The sequence below is a fragment of the Cucurbita maxima genome, unplaced genomic scaffold, assembly GCF_002738345.1.
Source record: "Cucurbita maxima cultivar Rimu unplaced genomic scaffold, Cmax_1.0 Cma_Scf00029, whole genome shotgun sequence".
NCBI classification, from domain to species: Eukaryota; Viridiplantae; Streptophyta; class Magnoliopsida; order Cucurbitales; family Cucurbitaceae; genus Cucurbita; species Cucurbita maxima.
The window spans coordinates 437313-457638 of record NW_019272045.1 but is presented as its reverse complement, the minus strand read 5'-3'; the positions used below and the strand labels follow the sequence as shown (position 1 = coordinate 457638).

At 36.8% G+C, this 20326-nt stretch overlaps 2 protein-coding genes across 4 annotated transcripts; both read left to right on the top strand.

The window, feature by feature from the left end:
- Positions 1-801: 801 nt before the first annotated feature.
- Positions 802-10726, top strand: LOC111465337 (sister chromatid cohesion 1 protein 4-like). 3 transcript variants are annotated; one of them, XM_023109652.1, is made up of 16 exons: positions 802-1620; positions 2092-2353; positions 2461-2558; positions 2653-2702; positions 2878-2927; positions 3211-3301; positions 3650-3917; positions 4036-4521; positions 4648-5100; positions 5205-5349; positions 5612-5748; positions 5865-6733; positions 6852-6885; positions 7318-7420; positions 8836-8965; positions 10227-10726. In XM_023109652.1, exons 1-16 carry the CDS (start codon positions 1497-1499, stop codon positions 10323-10325), a joined length of 3399 nt encoding a protein of 1132 aa, XP_022965420.1. In that variant the 5' UTR covers positions 802-1496; the 3' UTR covers positions 10326-10726. The 3 variants fall into 3 exon arrangements, with proteins under 3 accessions (XP_022965420.1, XP_022965419.1, XP_022965422.1); XM_023109651.1 differs by having other exon boundaries at positions 803-1620; positions 3596-3917; XM_023109654.1 differs by having other exon boundaries at positions 804-1620; positions 3596-3917; positions 4132-4521.
- Positions 10727-12098: 1372 nt separating this feature from the next.
- On the top strand, positions 12099-17004 carry LOC111465398 (2-alkenal reductase (NADP(+)-dependent)). The gene is made up of 6 exons (XM_023109750.1): positions 12099-12152; positions 12269-12492; positions 13917-14097; positions 14782-14948; positions 15218-15300; positions 16389-17004. The coding sequence occupies exons 2-6, from the start codon at positions 12271-12273 to the stop codon at positions 16765-16767; spliced, it is 1032 nt and encodes a 343-aa protein (XP_022965518.1). The 5' UTR covers positions 12099-12152; positions 12269-12270; the 3' UTR covers positions 16768-17004.
- Positions 17005-20326: the final 3322 nt, after the last annotated feature.

Here is a 20326-nt window from a genome sequence, read left to right as displayed (position 1 = left end):
TCTATTAAGTGCTGAATCTAGATTCCGAATCCTAGTAGTTTTGCCCAAGCTCACTAAACTGCATACTATTTTACTCCAAAGTTTACAACTCGTTAGGTAACAATTCTCACCGTGAAAGATTCTATTAAAATTAAGTATTAATTTTTATTATGTGACAAATTTGTCAAACGAAGGGCCGAGACTAAATTGAATGCCGTAAATCTTTTTGCAACTACTCCACATGAACAAATCACTTGAACAAGATACAATAATTAAACCTTCCTAATTTTTTATTATTATTTCATTACGATCAAATTAACGTCTATATTCAAATATTTTTTTTAAAAGGTTACGGGTAATATTGAAATATTAAATTTTTAATGAATATTTATATTAATATCGTTTTTAAATAATTTTTAATTTATTTCATTTCGGCAAAATTAGAAGGGTAAGAATTTAATGGACAAAGTTATAACAAAAAATTGTTTGATAATTCATTGGTAATTAATATGTATTTATTATCTTCGGATTGTTAATGGTATATTAATTTTTTTTTTATTTTTTTTTTGAAAGTTTAAGGATAATATTAAAATATTAAAAAAATATTTAATCCCAGAGGGGGGAAGAATGAGAAAAGTAGGATAAATTTTGAGGAAAATCCAAGCTTTACCAAGACGGCTCTTTCCCAAAGCTTGTTCAAAAATTTGAAAACTTTTCATCGAAAACTCAAATCTCATACTCAAAAAACACTCTCCAATGCCTCTCCGACGCGTGTGATCATGACACCTCCTTTTGTGTTCATTCAGCCGCGTTTATTTTTTGTTCCCACTGTTCCAAAATTCTCCAAGCTCCGAGCCAGACCCGTTTCTTCAAGCCCTCCTCTCTCAATTTCGTACAGATTCCTTCGCTCTCTCACTTCAAATTGTGGGTCAACTCGGTCCGATCCGGTTCGCTCGCTCTTCTCCTCTCCTGATTGCTTGTTTCCTCACTTGGGTTCGTACCCACTTCTCCTTTTCCTCATTTTTTGACTTCCTTCGACGATTTTGCTTCCTGGGATTTCTTGCTCTATCTGGGTTCTCATTGTTTTTGGCGTTTGTTGTCGGGGTTTTGGTGTCGGAGCTTCTGTGCGAAGTGTTTGATTTTGGGAATTCGGGTCTGTTCTTTTGTGGGTTCGAAGTTCTGGGGTTTGTGGTATCTGGGTTGTTTGTCGTTTTTAGTTCTGGGGTTTGTAGTTGTCGGGTTTTGTATGTGAAATTTGGGTGGAATTGCCAAATTTGTGTGTTCAGAGGTGGAAATTGGGGGGTTTTTTCTCTTGGGCGAAATTAGGGTTTCTGTTGTGAATTAGACGAATTGGTTGTTTATAGTGTTCTTGATGGTGGAGAAGATGATTCTGGGGCCCAACCGTGTCTGAGAATTTGGGTTGTTTGGAGACTTTAATGGGATTTTGCGACATCAGGAAGAAGGTTTGGGAAACAGTTTCTTTGTTAAATTTAAGGTCTCAGAGGTGAAGTGAAAAGATGTTCTATTCTCAATTCATATTGGCCAAGAAAGGGCCGCTTGGGACAATATGGATAGCGGCACATTTGGAGAGGAAGCTGCGGAAAAATCAAGTGGCAGACACTGATATCGGTGTCTCAGTAGGTTAGTTGCTTTCTTTTTGCTCTATGTTCTTGGTTTTTGTCATTTTTCCTTTCCTTAAACACATCAAAGTTAGAACATATGACAAAACTATGAAAAACAATAGATGAACAGTCCCAAATGGCGGCTGTTGACTGAAAATATGATTCGTGTTGTATTCAGCTGTGTGTACTCTTTTTTTAAGGGATGAATTTAGTGATTTTAGGATGTACTGTTATAAGTTGGAAGGGTAAATTATTTTCTCATGCGGGGAGAATGTCTAGACCGATTATTGTTTTGTCTTAATGCGTTTCTTGTGTATTATACTCGTTCTAAGAACGTGTATCGTCTTTTAAGTTGAGGTTTTTGTAGCTTACAGCAATGTTGGTCAATGTTTTAAAAAGCTATTGAAGGCTCTACGGGACCAAGTTTACTTGTAATCAATAATTCCAAATGTCATACGATTCGTATTTTGTTTTTGAATTTTTGGAACAGATTCAATTCTTTTCCCCGACGTGCCAATTGCACTACGATTGTCCAGCCATCTTCTCCTTGGGGTGGTGAGGATCTATTCGAGAAAGGTGGGTTACCTATTTGACGATTGTAGTGAAGCTCTGCTTAAGGTAAAGCAAGCGTTCCGTTCTACTGATGTTGACTTACCTCCTGAAGAATCGACTGCTCCGTATCATTCCATTACTCTGCCCGAGACTTTTGATCTTGACGATTTTGAGCTTCCAGATAATGAACTTTATCAGGGGTTAGTTCAAGGTTTTTTAGTTATTTTTATGTTAAACCAACTGCTATAGCAACCGACACATATTGTAGCACTTTCCGCTCAGTGGATGGCCTCTAATTTTTCTGCAGTAATTATGTCGATCATCACGTTAGCTCTCGGGAGCAAATTACCCTTCAAGATACTATGGACGGTGTAGTCTACACTACTTCTCAATTTGGCTTGGATGGTTAGTATTCTTTGCTCCATGTCTTCATGTGATGGTATTTTTGTAAACGGCAATTATTCGGATCAAACAAATTTTAATCTTCTTGGCTATGCAGAGCGTTTCGGTGATGGAGATGCTTCACAAATTGGTTTAGATCTCGATGAGGTAACATATTAAAAGAAAAAAGAAACGAACGTCGTTTATAGTTTTTTTGTTGGTTTTTAATTTTTTTTTCATTTCTTTTTTTTTTTTAATTTTATTTTCGTGCTTTCTTGTTTAATATTTCCTCCAACCTGTTTGTAATTTGTGTCCCCCTTTCCCACCTACTGGTGACAAGCAGGAACTCTTTGTCGAAAAGATCATTGTTAAGGATCACGATGAGATTTCAGAGTAAGCATTATATATCTCTTCGGTATTTTAAAGCTTGTCCGCTCTATATGTAATACTGGTTCTTAGAAATGGAATTGTGTATCGAATGATACCGTCCCACTCCTGCAAAAAAAATATTTTATAAAAGTGTAGGATTTCTGATTGACTGAATTTCTCATTGTTTAAGTATTGTTGGAAGCATTTCCGTTTTTTTAGGCTGTTTCCCGTCTACCTGTTGATCCATGAACTAATTATTTGTATTGTTCTTTCTTTCTTTTGTGCGTGTGTGCGTGTGTGATTGTAGTAACGATCCTCGGGCACTTTCTCCATCAACAATCTTGAAAGACAAGGATGAAAATACGAAGGAAATCCTAGAAAACTTTGAGACGCTGCAGGTACGTGTTGATGGATTTCGAGTTAATATTGACTTACCATCATGTGATATCCCACGTCGGTTGAGGACGAGAACGAAACATTCTTTATAAGGGTGTGGAAACCTCTCCCTAGCGGACGCGTTTTAAAAACCTTGAGGGGAAGCCCGAAAGGGAAAGCCCAAAGAGGACAATATCTGCTATCGGTGGGCTTGAGCTGTTGTTACACATCATATCTCTATCTTTTGTAAACAATGGAATGTGTTTATACAAATTATCGTAAGAGCTGGCCACAAATTGTTGTTGTATGTTATGCAGGATCCATCATCTAATGTGAGACAAGTGGATGATTGTAACTTGTCTGGTGTTCAGGATAGTGATGGTTCTTTGAAAGTGGAAGTTCGGGGTACAGAACCGAAAGCCGTGGAGATTGAAATGAACGAATCCAGGAAGTCAGATATTAATGGTGGCCCGACCAATGTTTTAGATTGGTCTGCCCATAACGATTTGGATTATGAGACTACAAGACCCATGCATCTTAAAGAGAATGGCCATCTTTCTAGTGACCCGGAAAACAAAGATGGAAAACTCGAACAGTTTTCTTCGCCAGCTGACGAGACAATGGAAAAGATGAAAGGAGGTAATTACCGTTTAACTTTTTCTTGCATGGATTGTTTCGTGAAATCCTGAAAACCGTTCTTTGCTGTTTCTACCAAAAAGATAAAACTTCTGCTGTAAAACGCTCAAATGGATTACAGATGCATTAAATGGCTCAAGCACAGGAGAAGAAATGAACAGTGGAGTTGTAATAAACAATGAGCTTGAAATGACCTTTCTTGATCCCGTTGATGCAGAATGTGATCGCAGCAGATCTACGTTAGACGCAACGGCCATGTCTCCTAGTCGCTCTGGTGTCACCCCTGATTTTGAGGACATTGGACATAAAGCTCCTTCAGATAGCACATATGCATTAGCCTTAGAGGGTTGTACGATCGGCGATCAACCATCCTTAAAATCCATTGACAATACGGGTGAAGTGCTCTCAGCTGGAAGAGTTGCTCGAGATATGACATATCAAGAGGAATCTCCTGGTAGGCCTGAGGTTATCGATTCTGAATCCAAGGAATTTCGGGAGCCAAAGGACACCGAGACTCGGAATTCTTGTAATGGTGAAGAAACTACATCCACGGAGAAGTCTGTGCTACTGTCATGCAATTCTCGTGTAACTAGACCATCTCTTGAAGGTATTCGATCAGTGGTTTTACTATACTGTTGTTTAATGGTTATCTTATGAACCTTATTTCTTCTGGAGTTCGTGTCGTAGACATTGTTAATTTGAAAATTAGTCGATTAATCATTTGTGATTCTAGGTGAAAGCTGCCAAGCAACTGACGCTGTGACACAAAATTTGGAAATAAGTGAGAAAGCGGATACCGAAGTTCTGGAAGACAGGCAGGCTGGTTGCAGGGACTCCGACAAACATTTGGATTGTGCATTGTCTAATGATATTTGCACGGAGGTTTCGAATAGGTCTCCCACCTCAGACTTCCCAGCACCCGAGAAGTTGCTTTCTGTACCCGAGGGCCTTACTGAAATACACGGTGACAACTTATCATTGAATTCTTCACTGGACAAAGGAAACTTGGTCGAGGATGACGGAGGTGTTTCTGGAAGTAATCTTATGTCGGGGAAGAAGCGAAGCTTCACGGAAAGTACTTTAACAGCACAAAGTTTGAACTCAGCTGAGTCCGTTGGGGCGCACCGATCTAAGAGAGTTGCAGAATCCATTCCTGATGACGACGATTTGTTATCTTCTATTTTAGGTATTGATGCATTCCTTTTAACATCTCTGGGAAAGTGTGCCAATATTTCTGACTTTTCGATTGGTAGGCTCGATGTCACTGACTAGGTTTTTTTGTTGCTTTAGTTGGAAGACGATCTTCGGTTTTGAAAATGAAACCGTCACCTCCCGTGCATGAAACCATAACCTTGAAACGTCCACGATCGGCAGTTGGAGTTGGCATCTCAAAGAAGAAGGTGCTTATGGATGATATGATGGTTTTGCATGGAGAGTATGTATCTAGGCATCCATTTTTTTATTTTTTTTATTCTTTCATTAAATTTTTGATGGCTAACTTAACCGTAAATTGTTGTTCGTTTTCTATGGGTTCGAGACAATCCGTCAGTTTATAGTTTCTTGTTTGTTATTCAACTAACTTTTAACCGACAAGCATTTTTTGAAGTCACGACGTAACTCACCTTCATTGTAGTAAATGGATCTTCTTTCCTGCTGAGTGCTGAGACACTAACGTCATATGTACTATTATTATTCAGCACAATACGTCATCAACTTACAAGCACGGAAGACATACGTCGTGTTCGGAAAAAGGCACCCTGTACTCGTCCTGAAATTTCAATGATTCAGAGACAATTCTTAGAAGACGAAATTTTCAGTGAATCCATATATTCAGGTATTTTGTTATGCTAGATGATGAAATTTTCGCATCGCTTGCATTCGTTAAATAATCTCCCCTATCGAGCGTAAGTGAATAACTGCTAATGGCAAGGTCTTTTCGGTTTGCTTTAGGTATTTCCAAGGAACTGTCGTCATTGCATGCCGAAGCATTTGACCTTAGTGAAATCAGGGTTTACGAGAAGGAGCCAGTCAGTGCTTGTAACGAGGCAGGAAACGATTTCGAGTCTGCTATTAGACCGAATACCACTGAAGAAAGTGCAACAGAAACAGCCCCTGAAGAAGTCATTGGCAAAAATGATCTTCAATCTCAGCCTGCTCGGGCTACTGTGCAGAACGAGACTGAGTCGGCTCAAGAGTTAACATTAGAGTGTCCTGATCTAGATGTTCACGAGCAGCAGCAAACGACTTCAATTGAGAATGCTGGACAGGAACCCGGAAATGTTGCTGATGCAGCCAATAGCTTCGACATTCACGAGTTGGAATTACCTTCCTTAGTCATTGGGGATAAATATGATGATCCAAATGCTTCTTTGCAGAAAATATTGGAATCTCAGCACAGTGGTGATGATACTTTTACGGTGGATACCGGGAATATTGGTCTCGACACTGTTAGTGCTAGTGATTGCACTGAGATCAGAGATAACGTTAATGAAGAAAAATACGATCATAATGTTTCCCTTGTAATCTCGCCTCGAGAAAATGGTGAATCGAATTATCTGGCTCCTGAAAATGGTGAAAAACCTGATGAAAGCGTCTTAGATGTTAAGTTAGGGGAGATTGATGGGGATAGAGTAAATACAGCAGACGTCGCAAACGACGAGAAGGATGCAGCTTCTGTTTGTTTAATCGATGGAGCACCAATGGATTCTCAATATTCTTCAGGATTTCATCCAGACTATCCTGAAGAAGCTGATCTGCTCAATACCGTGGACACAGAAATGACTATCCTTGACCATCCTACTATAGCCGAAGACCGTGGTGTACGTTCTTCTTTTTAAAACACGAAAGGATCTTAGAAAAGTTGGTTCTTGTTGTACCGTTTATTTACGTCTGTACTTCTTTGCTTCCCTTTCGTCTAAAGTTCTCTTTGTGGTGCAGGACTTCGAGGATGTGACAGTGGCTAATGATATAGGTTCGAGTTTCTTGTTGCTTATTTTGACATTCTTGATTGTGTAGTAGTAGTCGGCTGAGTAGCACCTTAATAACTTGTCCTCTTTGGGTTTTTCCTTTCGGGGCCCATCCTCCTTGTTGGCATACCGCCTCGTGTCCACCCTCCTTCAGGGCTCAGTTTCCTCGTTGGCACATCGGCCGTGTCTAGCTTTGATACCATCTGTAATGGCCCAAGGCCACCGCTAGCAAACATTGTCCTATTTGGCTTTTCCTTTTGGGCTTCCCCTCAAGGTTTTTAAAACGCGTCTGCTAGGGAGAGGTTTACACACCCTTATAAAGAATGTTTCGATCTCCTCCCTAACCGACGTGGGATCTTACAGTCATGTTATTTTGCTTACGTAAGAGCGACTTCCGTTGGTATATTGCTGATGATATATATGTTTTTTTCGTCCAGAATTTTTGAACGAAGATGACGAGGCCGAAGAAGATGAGGACAACACGCAATTTGCAGCAGATCCTAGCTTTCTTGAAAACAGTGGATGGTCTTCCCGTACCAGGCATGTGTTCATTTCTGTATATTGTTTCTTATGTAACTCTCATGCTTGGTTAAAAAACACACTCAAAAGCCGCTTCGATAGTAATTTACCTAGGCTTCTGGTTGTGTAACAGCCCAAGTCTACCGCTAGCCGATATTGTTCTCCTTGGACTTTCCCTTTTGAGTTTCTCTTCAAGGTTTTAAAATGTGTCTATTAGGGAGGGGTTTCCATACACTTATAATGTTTCGTTCTTCTCTCCAACTAATGTGGGATCTCACAATCCATCTCCCTTGGGGCCCAACGTCCTCGTTGGCACACCACCCGATGTCTGGCTCTGATACCATTTGTAATAGCTCAAGCCCACCAGTATTAGATATTGGCCTCTTTGGGCTTTCCCTTTTGGACTTTCCTTCAAGGTTTTAAAATGCGTCTAATAGGGAGAGGTTTTCGCATCTTTATAAGAAATGTTTCGTTCTCCTCTCCAACCAATGTGGGATCTCACAATCCACTCCCTTTTGGGCCCAACGTCCTCGCTAGCACATCGTCTAGTGTCTGGCTCTGATATCATTTGTAATAGCCCAAGCCCACCGGTATTAGATATTGTCTTCTTTGGGCTTTCCCTTATAGGCTTTCGCTCAAGGTTTTAAAACACATCTACTAGGGATAGGTTTTTGCATCCTTATAAGAAATGTTTCGTTCTCCTCTCCAACCAATGTGGGATCTTACAATCCACCCCCCTTGGGGCCTAACGTCTTTGCTGGCACACCGCCTAGTGTTTGGCTCTGATACCATTTGTAATAGCCCAAGCCCACCGGTATTAGATATTGGCCTCTTTGGGCTTTCCCTTATAGGCTTTCGCTCTAGGTTTAAAACGCGTCTACTAGGGAAAGGTTCTCACATCCTTGTAAGAAATGTTTCATTTTCCTCTCCAACCAATGTGAGATCTCACAATCCACCCCCCTTGGGGCCCAATGTCCTTGCTGGCACATCGCCCGGTGTCTGGCTCTGATATCATTTGTAATAGCCCAAGCCCACCGGTACTAAATATTGTCCTCTTTGGGCTTTCTCTCAAGATTTTAAAACGCGTCTACTAGGGAGACGTTTCCACACCCTTATAAGGAATGCTTCGTTCTCTTCTCCAACTAATGTGAGATCTCACAAGTTGAATCTTCACCATTTCTCCAACTAATTTTTACGCCTAGTTCAGTTATATCCAACCGTCTACTGTTTTCATCGGAGAAGTTTTAACAGTAATATATGGGCTTTTTGGGAATACATTCCGGTGTTCTTTGGGCAGTCATCATGTACATTTGATACGTTAATTCTAACCAAAACCACTACTCGAGTCGCCTTTTGGTTTCCTTCATAATTTTACTGAACATGTTTTCATCGGAGTCAGACTTCTCATCTATATGTCCTTTTATTCCTTGTTACAGGGCGGTTGCAAGGTACCTTCAAAATCTCTTTGATAGGGACACTGTACATGGGAGAAAGGTCCTTTACATGGATAACTTGCTCGTTAACAAAACTCGGAAGGAAGCTTCAAGAATGTTTTTCGAGACACTGGTACGTCATTTTGAACCCTTATAGATTTATATCTTGTTAGGACCGAGGTATGATTACAAACTATGGTCTTGGTTTCTGAGTATGATTGTCGAACGATAGCTAGCTATCTAGGTTCGTGTTTGCTTGCCACAATTTCTTTCTACCCTAGTTGTGTTTGGCTCTTGATGTCATTGTAGTAGCTAGAAAAAGCTCGTAATGTAACAGCTCAAACCCACTGCTAGCAGATATTGTCCTCTTTGGGGTTTTCCTTTCAGGCTTGCCCTCAAGGTTTTTAAAACGTGTCTACTAGGGAGAAGGTTTCACACCCTTATAAATGGTGTTTCATTCTCCTCCCCAACCGACGTGGGATCTTACAATCCACCTCCCTTCAGGGTCCAGCGTCCTTACTGGCACACCACCTCGTGTCTACTCCCTTCGGGGAACAACCTCATTGCTGGCATATCACCCGGTGTCTGGCTCTGATACCATTTGTAACAGCCCAAACCCACCGCTAGCAGATATTGTTCTTTGGGCTTTCCCTTTCGGGCTTACCCTCAAGGTTTTTAAAACACGTCTACTAGGAAGAGGGTTCCACACCCTTATAAAGGGTGTTTCATTCTCCTTCCCAACCGATGTGAGATCTTACAATCCACCCCCCTTCAGGTTCCAGCGTTCTCACTGGCATTCGTTCCTTTCTCCAATCGATGTGCGATCCCCACCAAATCCATCTCGTTCAGGGCCCAGCGTCCTTATTGGCACACTACCTTGTGTCTACCCCCCGGAAACAACCTCATCACTGGTATATCGCCCGATGTCTGGCTCTGATACCATTTGTAGTTACCCAAGCTCACTGCGAACAGATATTGTTCTCTTTGAGCGTTTCCTTTCAGGTTTACCTTCAAGGTTTTTAAAACACGTTTACTAGGGAGAGTTTCCACACCCTTATAAAGGGTGTTTCGTTCTCCTCCCTGACCGATGTGGGATCTTACACGTAAAGAAATTGGGGTTCAAATGAATGACATCTGCGTCTTATTTGTGATTCGTTCGAACATGTCACAAACGTTATCCGTTCTCTCAGGCTCACATATTTCAATTTAGTTCCTATCTCTGTGACGCTTGTATTGGACGGGTGTCCAAAAATGATATCCGGTTGGATTCGGTTTACATCCTACAGAACTCTCGTAACCTACTCACCGACATCTTCTAGTTTTCGTGTTTCTGAATACATGCCATCTGCTAATTTTGCTGGTTCATTTATGCACAAACGTCACTATTTCTGCAGGTTCTCGTGACAAAGGATTACCTCCATGTAGAACAGGAAAGACCCTTTGACAACATTAGTATAAAGCCAAGAATAAATCTCATGAAATCAAATTTCTGATTTACTTTAGGAAAAGGCAGAGATACACAGCTGGAGGAAAACCCGAAAACCCGAAAATCAAAACCCAAATACCAAAATGGCTCCGGTAGGTGTTAGTTCGGCCGATGCTCCACTCGGGACGTCAATATAGCTGTTCCCATCATCAGAAACTCCTCTACTCTACCCAACACAATAATCTTTTGTTTGTTACTATTATTTATATATAATTGCTCTGTTCAAGCTAGACGTTTTATGTAAGCGGTAAGTGGCCAGTGAGTCTAACCGTGCAGTCGAGTCGAGTCGGGTCGAGTTGAGTCCAGTGGGGACGGTCGTGTATTAATGTGTTTATTGTACCATCTTTTGTATTATGACAGACACTCATGTATATATTATCTGTAAAAATAGTCTCCTGTTATTGAAGATGCTGATTTGTTTCTTAGATATCACATATGGACTATGCTTCAAAAGTTTTGGACTGTAAATATGAGAATTATAGCCTTTGGAAGTAGAGCGGTGTGCTCGGGAAAGTACCGCACGAGATCAATCAAATATCTCTGGCAGATCTTAGAAATTTGTATCTAACTGCCACATATGTATATGCTTTAGCCTTGACGGCTTGAAAGAGGCGTCTGTGGTAGAGACAATAGCCAAAGCACTAATCTCCGTAGATCATCCTTACTGTTACTATAATCGCTAATAGAATAGATCTATGAAGTTGAGTTTATGAAGGAGCCGCTTTGGCTGACCCGGCGTAGTTTTCTTGAGTGGTTGAAATAAGGTTTAACGACTCCTGAACAGAGTTTGTCTATGGCTTAGTAGACACCGTCGGTTGTACATGTGTCCTTTACTTTTACCTGAAAAATGTTAAACATAGTACGAGTCTTTACAAATGTTTAGTAACTGATCACATTATTAGGGTCGGAAAAACATTTACATACAATACATCATGATAGGTAAAACCTAGTTTTCGTGACGGTTCATTAGGCATTAATTTTTTCAATTAGTTTTCGATGTTAAGCTTGTAGGCTCGTAGAGAAAGTCATTTTGCAGGTATACCCATGGATCTATGTTCCTGAACAGTCTCGGAGAAGGCCACCAGCACCCGACTTACCAGAATGTCCCGTGGCAGCACCATGAAAGTCTTGGTTCCTCTTGGAAGCACCATATCAGTATTGAATTTTAACCGGAAGTAGTCCTGGAGAGCAGAAGATCAAGAATAAAACACACAACCTCTCCCCGCGTAACGAAAAGTTAGCTTAACGAGTGAAAGTGTTTCAAATCAAAGAGCAAGCCCATTTACGAACGTGTATTAGTCCATAATTAGGCCCATAGAGATATTAACAAATTCGTCTAACGGGTTCAAAATAAATATCATACATATACCTCGGTTATTTTTTTAGGTAATTTAGAAATTAAGTATTTTTTTAAAAATATATCTAATTTAAAATTAAATATTATTTAGTCTATTTCAATAAATTAAAAAAAATACCATTTTTGCCTTTTTATTTATTTATTTTTTTTATTATTATTTTTAATATCGACGTATTGTTAATTTGAAATAAGAAATATTATATATATATATATATATGTAAAATAAAATGTAGATAAACAAAAAGAAGTGGGTCCCACAAAATTATGAGGAAAAAAATATTATAAATTAAATCTAAATTTTATATTTTAAATTGATAATTTTAGAACTCAAAAATAGAGCGTAAAATTTGGTTTTTTTAAGGGTAATTTTGACTTTTAATATTATAATTATTATATATATATATATATCAATTAAGGTCGTTGGTGAATAGTCCAACGGCCGTTCATTACTTGCTTAGTCAACTTTTGCACTTATCGGTAATAACAATAAAACGAGAGTTCAACAGTTTCTCTTCCGGAAAAATCAGCCGCCGATTTCCTGAAATTCGCTCACTTGTTCATACCTGTAACCGATTCTTCCTTCGATTTTGTAGCGATGGCGGAAGTGGAGAACAAGCAAGTGATATTCAAAGGCTACATTGATGGAGTTCCACAAGTGACGGATTTCGAACTCAAAGTTGGGAAGATTAAGCTCGAGGCTTCCAATGGATCCGGCCATTTTCTCGTCAAGAATCTCTTCCTTTCTTGCGATCCTTATATGCGAGGCCGTATGCGCGATTTCCACGGTTCTTACATTCCCCCTTTAGTTCCTGGCCAGGTACTGTTCTTTTCTGTGATTCATTTTCTGTTTCTTGTGTTGGTTGTCTCTGTAAGGAGTAGAGGTTTGTTACAACCTTCGATTTTTGTTTCGGATTCATAACATACTGGATAACGCGGTTTGATTTCTGGATGTCTTCTACTTTCCTTGTCGGCGGGCTGCAATGTATGTTATGAATCGTTGATCAGATGTACCGTAATTTATTGCTTAGGCTGGATTCAGGGGTTTGTTGATGTTAGGGTTAGTATTAATCGAATGGATCTACTCCCAGTATACATAGTTGAGTTTGGATCATTTGTGATAGAAATTTAGAAATCTCTGAAACACGTTTTGTTGGTTAGGTTGTATTAGTTAGAGGACTTTGTTTTCGTTCTTTTAGCCATTGTTATAAACTGAGTATTTACTTTGTTTGCTCCCTACACTTAAACCAAATTGGTACCATGTTAGGCCAAACTCAAACAAATTTATGTTTCATCTTAGAACTATTTGATTTTGAAAATTAAACTTATAAGTACTGCTTTTATCGATAATTTTCTTTGTTTTGTTATATACTTTCTACGAATGATTTAAAATAAAATGAGCCCAATTTCATAAACTAAAAAAAAGTTTCTAAAAACTTGTTTTTACTTTTGAATCATTTCTTAAGAAAAGGTGAAATCCACCCCAAAGAAATGGTGAGAAAACAAGCATAAATTTTAGAAACAAAAAAGAAAAAACAAAATCCTTATCAAACAAGGTTTTAAGTGTTGAGGATTGTCGGGAGGGAGTCCCACATTGGCTAATTTAGGGAATGATCGTGGGTTTATAAGTAAGGAATACACCTTCATTGGTATGAGGTCTTTTGGGGAAGCTCAAAGCAAAGCCATGAGAGCTTATGCTCAAAGTGGACAATATCATACCACCATTGTGGAGAGTCGTGATTCCTAACATTAAGTTTGCTCATATTTCATTTGGATGGAGAAGATAATGGTCATGAAGTGGTTGAAACTTCTGTATCCACCAGTAAGTATTTGAAGAGTAATGCAGATTAAGTTTACATTATATAAGGTAGTGATGGTGTAAGCTAAGGTGACTCTTGTCTTCATCTCTTTATTCACGACCATCCCATACATATATTTAATAAGGCATATGCTATGGGCATCCTTTTTTCGCCCCAAACTTTATGTTTATGGCAACAATGGCAATGCCAAGGTGAATCTCAGTGTGAGGGAAGCTCAAAGAGGTTGTTTTCTCCCTCCTCTTTGAACTTTGAAAAAGGAGAAAATACTCTTAGAATATCCATGGCATGGAAGAAACAAAGAAGTTTACTTTCAAATTCAAGTTTTATTTTGTTGCAAGGAGACAGTTTATAGTGTATGTATGACGAGTAATATGAGATTGTGTTTTGGTAAAATGTTCCTTACTTCACGTTATATCTTGTGAAGCCAATTGAAGGCTTTGGGGTTGCTGAAGTTGTGGACTCTGATGACTCCAATTTCAAGCCTGGTGACATTGTTTCAGGCTTTACACGTTGGGAGGATTACAGCTTAATTAATCAGGGAAGTTTTCAGCTGAGAAAAGTTCAGCCAGACGATTTTCCTCTCTCATTTCATGTTGGTCTTCTTGGTATGTTTTCTTCCTCAGTGGAAATAAATAGCTCTTTTTTTCATGGTCTTAAACTCCATTAGGGTCTTAGACTCCATTAGTTATTTCTATTGATATTGCTATTAGTGGCTATATTCCACCTTACCAGACTGATGTTATGGGGGTCCTCTTCCAAAATCCTACATGAAAGGAAATTCTTGTGAAGTTGACTACCAGGATCAGTTTCTTACACATTTGTTCTGTGCCATGTGCAAAAACTATCATTATTATGTTCACGATTTAGTCACGTAAGTTAATCATTTGTTACTAAGCTTGTGATCTTAATTCAAACATATGAGGGTAACAACTGTTTAGGATTGTTGGGAGATGAGTCCTACATCAGCTAATTAAGGGGTTGATCATGAGTTTATAAGTAAGGAATACATCTCCTTTGGTACGAAGCCTTTTGGGGAAACCAAAAGTAAAGCCATGAGATGTTATGCTCAAAATGGACAATATCGTACCATTTTGGAGGTTCGTGGTTCTTGCCAACAATATGCTAATTTTGGATTAAGCAATTGAAAGGCGCGTCATTGTGTAGTCAATTATAGCTTTGTTGGTCTGAACAGGAAAACTCGATATTCAAACATCACTCCTTCCATTCTTACAGTAGTTGTCCTTTCCACTTTGTTTAAGATGATCTTGAAACTATGGAAATTTAAACAGGCATGCCTGGATTTACTGCTTATGCGGGATTCTTTGAGGTTTGCTCCCCGAAGAAAGGCGATTATGTATTTGTCTCCGCGGCATCTGGAGCAGTTGGTCAACTCGTTGGCCAACTTGCGAAGTTGCATGGTTGTTATGTTGTAGGAAGTGCTGGAACAAAGCAAAAGGTAAAATCTCTTTGATTCCCTGTGGTAGGGGAAGCATTTTAGTCATCAATTTTCATTTCAAGAACTCAAGACAAAATATATTGCCAGGAAATATTAGGATATTAGATCACATTAATCATTAGGTTGGAGGAGTTCATCTGGTAGATTTTGGAAAATGGTTTTGGGGGAGTTCAAATCATCTTGAATGTTTAGTACCCATGCAATTTTCTTTGATACTGCAATTTATTTTCGGTCCTGTTCATTACTAATCATTTCAATGATCATCTTAGGTTGATATTCTGAAGAGCAAACTTGGATTTGACGAAGCTTTCAACTATAAAGAAGAGTCAAACTTGGATGCAACTTTGAAAAGGTGAGCAATCAACGAGTTCTATGATGATATAAATTTGATAAATCATCAGCGCCGATCTGATGAAAAACAAATTATTTGCAATTATTTATTTATTTGTTAGTTATCTCAGCATTAGGAAAAGGTACAGAAAAACTATTGTGCACACTGAATTATTCAAGATAGCTCTTGTGAGTAATAGGTTTAGAAGAATGGAAAAATCTGAGACTCCAGTCCGGTCAATCATGCTTGTCAGCTTGAATCACCCTTTGATCTCTTTCTTCGATAGGACGATCCGGCTCTCCACATGGTTATATTTGCCTTGGTTTTTTTCCAATGAAACGAAACACTTTTTTGTCTTATCATTCTTAAGGCTCAGTCCCACACTCTGACTTCAATAAAGGATCTTAGAGACCCACCAAAGAACGAAAGTCAGAATCTTTTGAAGGGATCTAAGAGATCCACCAAACCATGAAAGCCATAAAATATTAGATTTAGCTAAATGTCATTGCTGATGCTGATGATCACTCAAACTCTTTTTGCATTATTCTTCCTTTGTAATTAGTTCATGTTTGGTTGTCTCTTTCTGAAATATGTGAGGCTCCACCCCACTATACTCATGTTTGTTTGAATTTGTCCCCAAGTTCAAAAGATCGTTATCTTAGGACGTAATTTCTTAATCATTAGATAACTTCCACCCCACTAATTCCTAGAAAGACTTTGTTCACTCCAAGGCCAGCTCCGTGATAAAGAAAAAGACTTAAAATCATTGTGTTCCCCGACTGGAAAGTTGAATCCCACGACTTTGGAGGTATCTCCGAACATCTTAAGCCCTTACCATGAGAACCACCCTCGAGGCATCATAGAGACAAAATTTCAGGAAGTAAATAATGTTGAGGATTATTGAGAGGAGTAGTCCCACATTGGCTAAGTAAGAGGAAGATCATGGATTTATAAGCAAGGAACACTATCTTCATTGGTACGAGGCCTTTCAGACAAACCAAAAGTAAAGCCATGAGAGCTTAATACTCAAAGTGGACAATATCATGTCATTGTGGAGGATTGTGTTTCATAACAAATAAAACTTACACAAACTCATATCTCATTTGCAGGTACTTTCCTGAAGGCATAGACATATATTTTGACAATGTTGGTGGGGACATGCTTGATGCTGCACTGTGCAACATGAGGGTTCATGGTAGGATTGCTGTCTGTGGGGTGATATCTCAGACCAGCATCTCCAATCCAAAAGGAATCACCAATCTGTGGAATCTCATAACGAAGCGTGTGAACATGAAGGGATTTCTACAAAGCGACTACTTGGACTTATTTCCCCGTTTCTACGACGAGGTTAGTAACTACTACAAGCAGGGAAAGATTGTTTACATTGAAGATTTGAAGGAAGGCTTGGAAAATGCTCCAGCTGCCTTTGTAGGACTTTTCTCTGGAGATAACTTAGGCAAACAAGTAGTTCGTGTAGTCCATGAATGATTTTCGCCATCGGTCGTTGCATTGCATGAACTTACAGCATTTAACAGAATTTGTAGCTTCTTAAAGCTTAGATTCATAGGATTTCTAAATTCTGTAAAGCATGACATGGCTGAATTCTTGCTTCTGGGCATTCTTATACTATTCATTGTTGAAATATTTGTTCTCCTGATGAATAATACTCATCGGCCGTTGCATGAACTTACAACATTTAACAGAATTTGTGGCCTTCTTAAGCTTTAGATCATATGATTCCTGAGTTCTGGAAAGCATGACATGGCTGAATTACTATTTGTGGGCATTCTTAAGCTGTTCATTGCTGAAATAGTTGTTCTCCTTATGAACAAAATTCATCGATCGTTGCATGAACTTACAGCATTTAACAGAATTTGTAGCTTGTTAAGCCTAGATTCATATGGTTTCTGAATTTTGTGAAGCATGACATGACTGAATTCCTGTATCTGAGCGTTCATAAGTGGTTCATTGTTGAAATATTTGTTCTCCTTATGAACAAAACTCGTCAGTCGTTGCTTGAACTTGCAACATATTAGCAGAATTTGTAGCTTATTAAGCTTAGATTCATATGATTCTTGAATTCTGTAAAGCATGTGACATGACTGAATTCCTTTTTCTGGGCATTCTTAAGCGGTTCATTGTTGAAATTATTTCTTCGAACAAAACTATGGTTTCTTTAGTAATTCTTTGGCAGATTTGTATGCTTCTAACCAGAATCTTATTAAAAATGGGAGCATATGGATTGGTTCGGATCAATATGAAATTATTACACGTCCCTTCTATTTTTTCACCCTGGTTGATCATAGTAGGCATAATTCAAATCAATCACTTATTCCTCCATCTCTCGTATGGGTTTCATAGTTATAGGAATTTGTTCTATAAGCGGGGACTCAATGAAGCTATTTTACAAATAATCTCTCATGGATTTATTGGCGGCTGCTCTTCCTTACTAAAATTACTAAAATTATGTTTTATTGTTTAAGCTTTGTCTTAAAAATTTGGTTTTAGTTTTTATTATTAATTTTTTTATTAACCATTTGATTTCAAAATAATATAACTAAAATTATTTTGGTTGTGTTTGAAAAAAACATTTCATTAAATAATTGTTCTATTTGTGGCAATTATCCCATAATAAAAAAAAAAAAAAAATTATGTGATTATTATTATTATTATTTTAATTTTAAGGATTCAAATCTCTAATCTTTTGATTAAAAATATAATACTTTATATTAGTTAATATATGCTCGTGTTCGTAAAAAAAATTGATATTATTACATGTTTATTTTAATGAACCTATAATTTAGTGACTTTTACTGATGTGAGTAATTAATTTATATAATGTTTATGAAAAAATTAGCGTTTCCCATATTATTTAAGTAGTCATCAAACTAGTATTGAGAGTTTTTTTTTAGTCCACTTTAAAGATTAATTCATGTATTTAAAAGGTAACAAATCCCACCAAATGAATGAAAATTAAAACAATATCGCTATTAAAATGGTAGCTACTTAATTATAAATAAATAAATTATAATCTTAATGACGGAAATTCAACGATCTACGTTAAATGATCGACTATTATATACGTTTCGTTTATGTCACTAAAACTTATTTAAAGTAAAAATAAAATATATATGCTATTTAAAAGAATAACTTAAAATGGTAGTTAATTGAAAAAAAAACAAATTATAATTTTAATCATAATAAAAGTCAAAAGATCGAACCGTCTATGTTAACTCTCATTTATTGACTGAGAGCGTCATCTTTAATTTTTACAGACTGGCGGAGTATTCGACACATATGATGAGAAAAGGTGCTACACCGAGAATCTTTTCGTGATAATGTTGGATGGCAAACTTAAATATAATTAATAATTTGTCATATTTTTTTATGTAATGCTAGTTGTCTTGAAGTGTTTAGATTAAAGACGTTTTCATGTGAAAACTATTCTTTTTAGAATGTTTTGTTCTCATTCACATGTTTCTTAGAAAAATTTATAGGAGGTCTACTCCAGACCAAACACACTTGCAAGAGATAGTAACGGTCGGTTAAAGTTAACATTCCTAAAATGTGACGTCGCATACCCAGAGGCCCTAAAAATGCATGGAAAAGAGGGTCGGAGTGTAACAGCTCAACCACACCGCTAATAGATATTGTCCTCTTTGGGCTTTCCCTTTTGGGCTTATTCCTTTCTCCGATCAATCAATGTGGGACTCCTACCAAATCCACCCCTCTTCGGGGCCCAGCATCTTTATTGACACACTGCCTCGCGTCTACCCTTTTGGGAAAGAGTGAGAAAGCTGACACATTGTCTGATGTGTGGCTTTGATACCATTTGTAACAGCTCAAGCACACCAATAGCAGATATTATCCTCTTTGGACTTTACCTTTCGAGCTTCCCCTCAAGACTTTAAAACGTCTCTGCTAGAGGAAGGCTTTCACACCAAGGACATAGGTTTAAATAAATATATAAAATCGATGATATTGTTTAATGAGTATAAATATTAAATATCTTAAATTTAAATGTCTATGTTTAAATAGGTTTAAATATGCAATTTTCTTCGAATTAACTAAAATTAAAGAAAAATGATTAAAAATGATAAAAAAAAAAAAAATTAATATAGTGGATTTTTTTCCTTATTATAACCAAATAAAATTAAAATTATATAATTACTAAATGCATAATATATAAATAAAAATAATAAGATTTTTTTTTTGTTAATTTTTTCTTTTATATTTTTGTTTTATTTTTTATTTTTATAGATGGTCATTAAATTTACATTAAAATAGTTTAAAAAAATTACTTAATATATATATTTTAATTTAATTAGACAATAAATATATCAAAACCACATCAACTTTTTAACTCAAATATATCAATGAAAAAAATCATTTAAATTATTAGATTTATTATAAAAAAATAATTAATTAAATCTTTATACTTATTTTAATAATAAATCAAAGTAATTAAAACAATTTTCACTTTAATTAGAAAGAAACGAATGAGGAATTTTTCTCTCATTTCTTCTAAAAAAAATAGTTAATTAAATATAAACTAATTAAGATCTTAATAATTTTTATATTAAATAGTTAAAATAATGAAAAATAATAACTAGTTATAATTTTATTAACTCAAAATTTCATATTTATATTATTAATTACAATATAAATATAATTAATTAAATTGATTAAATTATATGCTTACATTAATTTAATATTTTTTAAAAATAATATCTTGAGTTTTAACGCCTAAATTAATAAAAATATGATTGAATTTTCATTTTTGTTTGAAAAATACTAACTCAAAAAAAAAAAATATATTTTGTTTAAAAAATACCCATAAATTTTTAAAAATATTTTAAAAAATACCCATTTCATTAATATTCTTATTTATATATAAAAAATGTCTATAACATTGGTACCACGTTTCAAAAATACTCATAAATTTTTTAAAGTAACATTAAATATTTTGTAAATAATTTACGAGGTATCGATGGATGATTTTTGTTCATATATTGGGAATAATTTTTTTTTTTTTTTTTTTTTTTAG

What these genes read in the sequence shown, in the direction of transcription:
- LOC111465337 (XM_023109651.1), top strand. Translation starts at nt 1,497, where the DNA reads ATGTTCTATTCTCAATTCATATTGGCCAAGAAAGGGCCGCTTGGGACA. An exon ending in GATCACGATGAGATTTCAGA is followed by an intron (nt 2,928 to 3,210) that starts GTAAGCATTATA and finishes GTGTGATTGTAG; the next exon opens with TAACGATCCTCGGGCACTTT. An exon ending in GGATGGTCTTCCCGTACCAG is followed by an intron (nt 7,421 to 8,835) that starts GCATGTGTTCAT and finishes TCCTTGTTACAG; the next exon opens with GGCGGTTGCAAGGTACCTTC.
- LOC111465398 (XM_023109750.1), top strand. Translation starts at nt 12,271, where the DNA reads ATGGCGGAAGTGGAGAACAAGCAAGTGATATTCAAAGGCTACATTGAT. An exon ending in CCCCTTTAGTTCCTGGCCAG is followed by an intron (nt 12,493 to 13,916) that starts GTACTGTTCTTT and finishes TATCTTGTGAAG; the next exon opens with CCAATTGAAGGCTTTGGGGT. An exon ending in TTGGATGCAACTTTGAAAAG is followed by an intron (nt 15,301 to 16,388) that starts GTGAGCAATCAA and finishes TCTCATTTGCAG; the next exon opens with GTACTTTCCTGAAGGCATAG.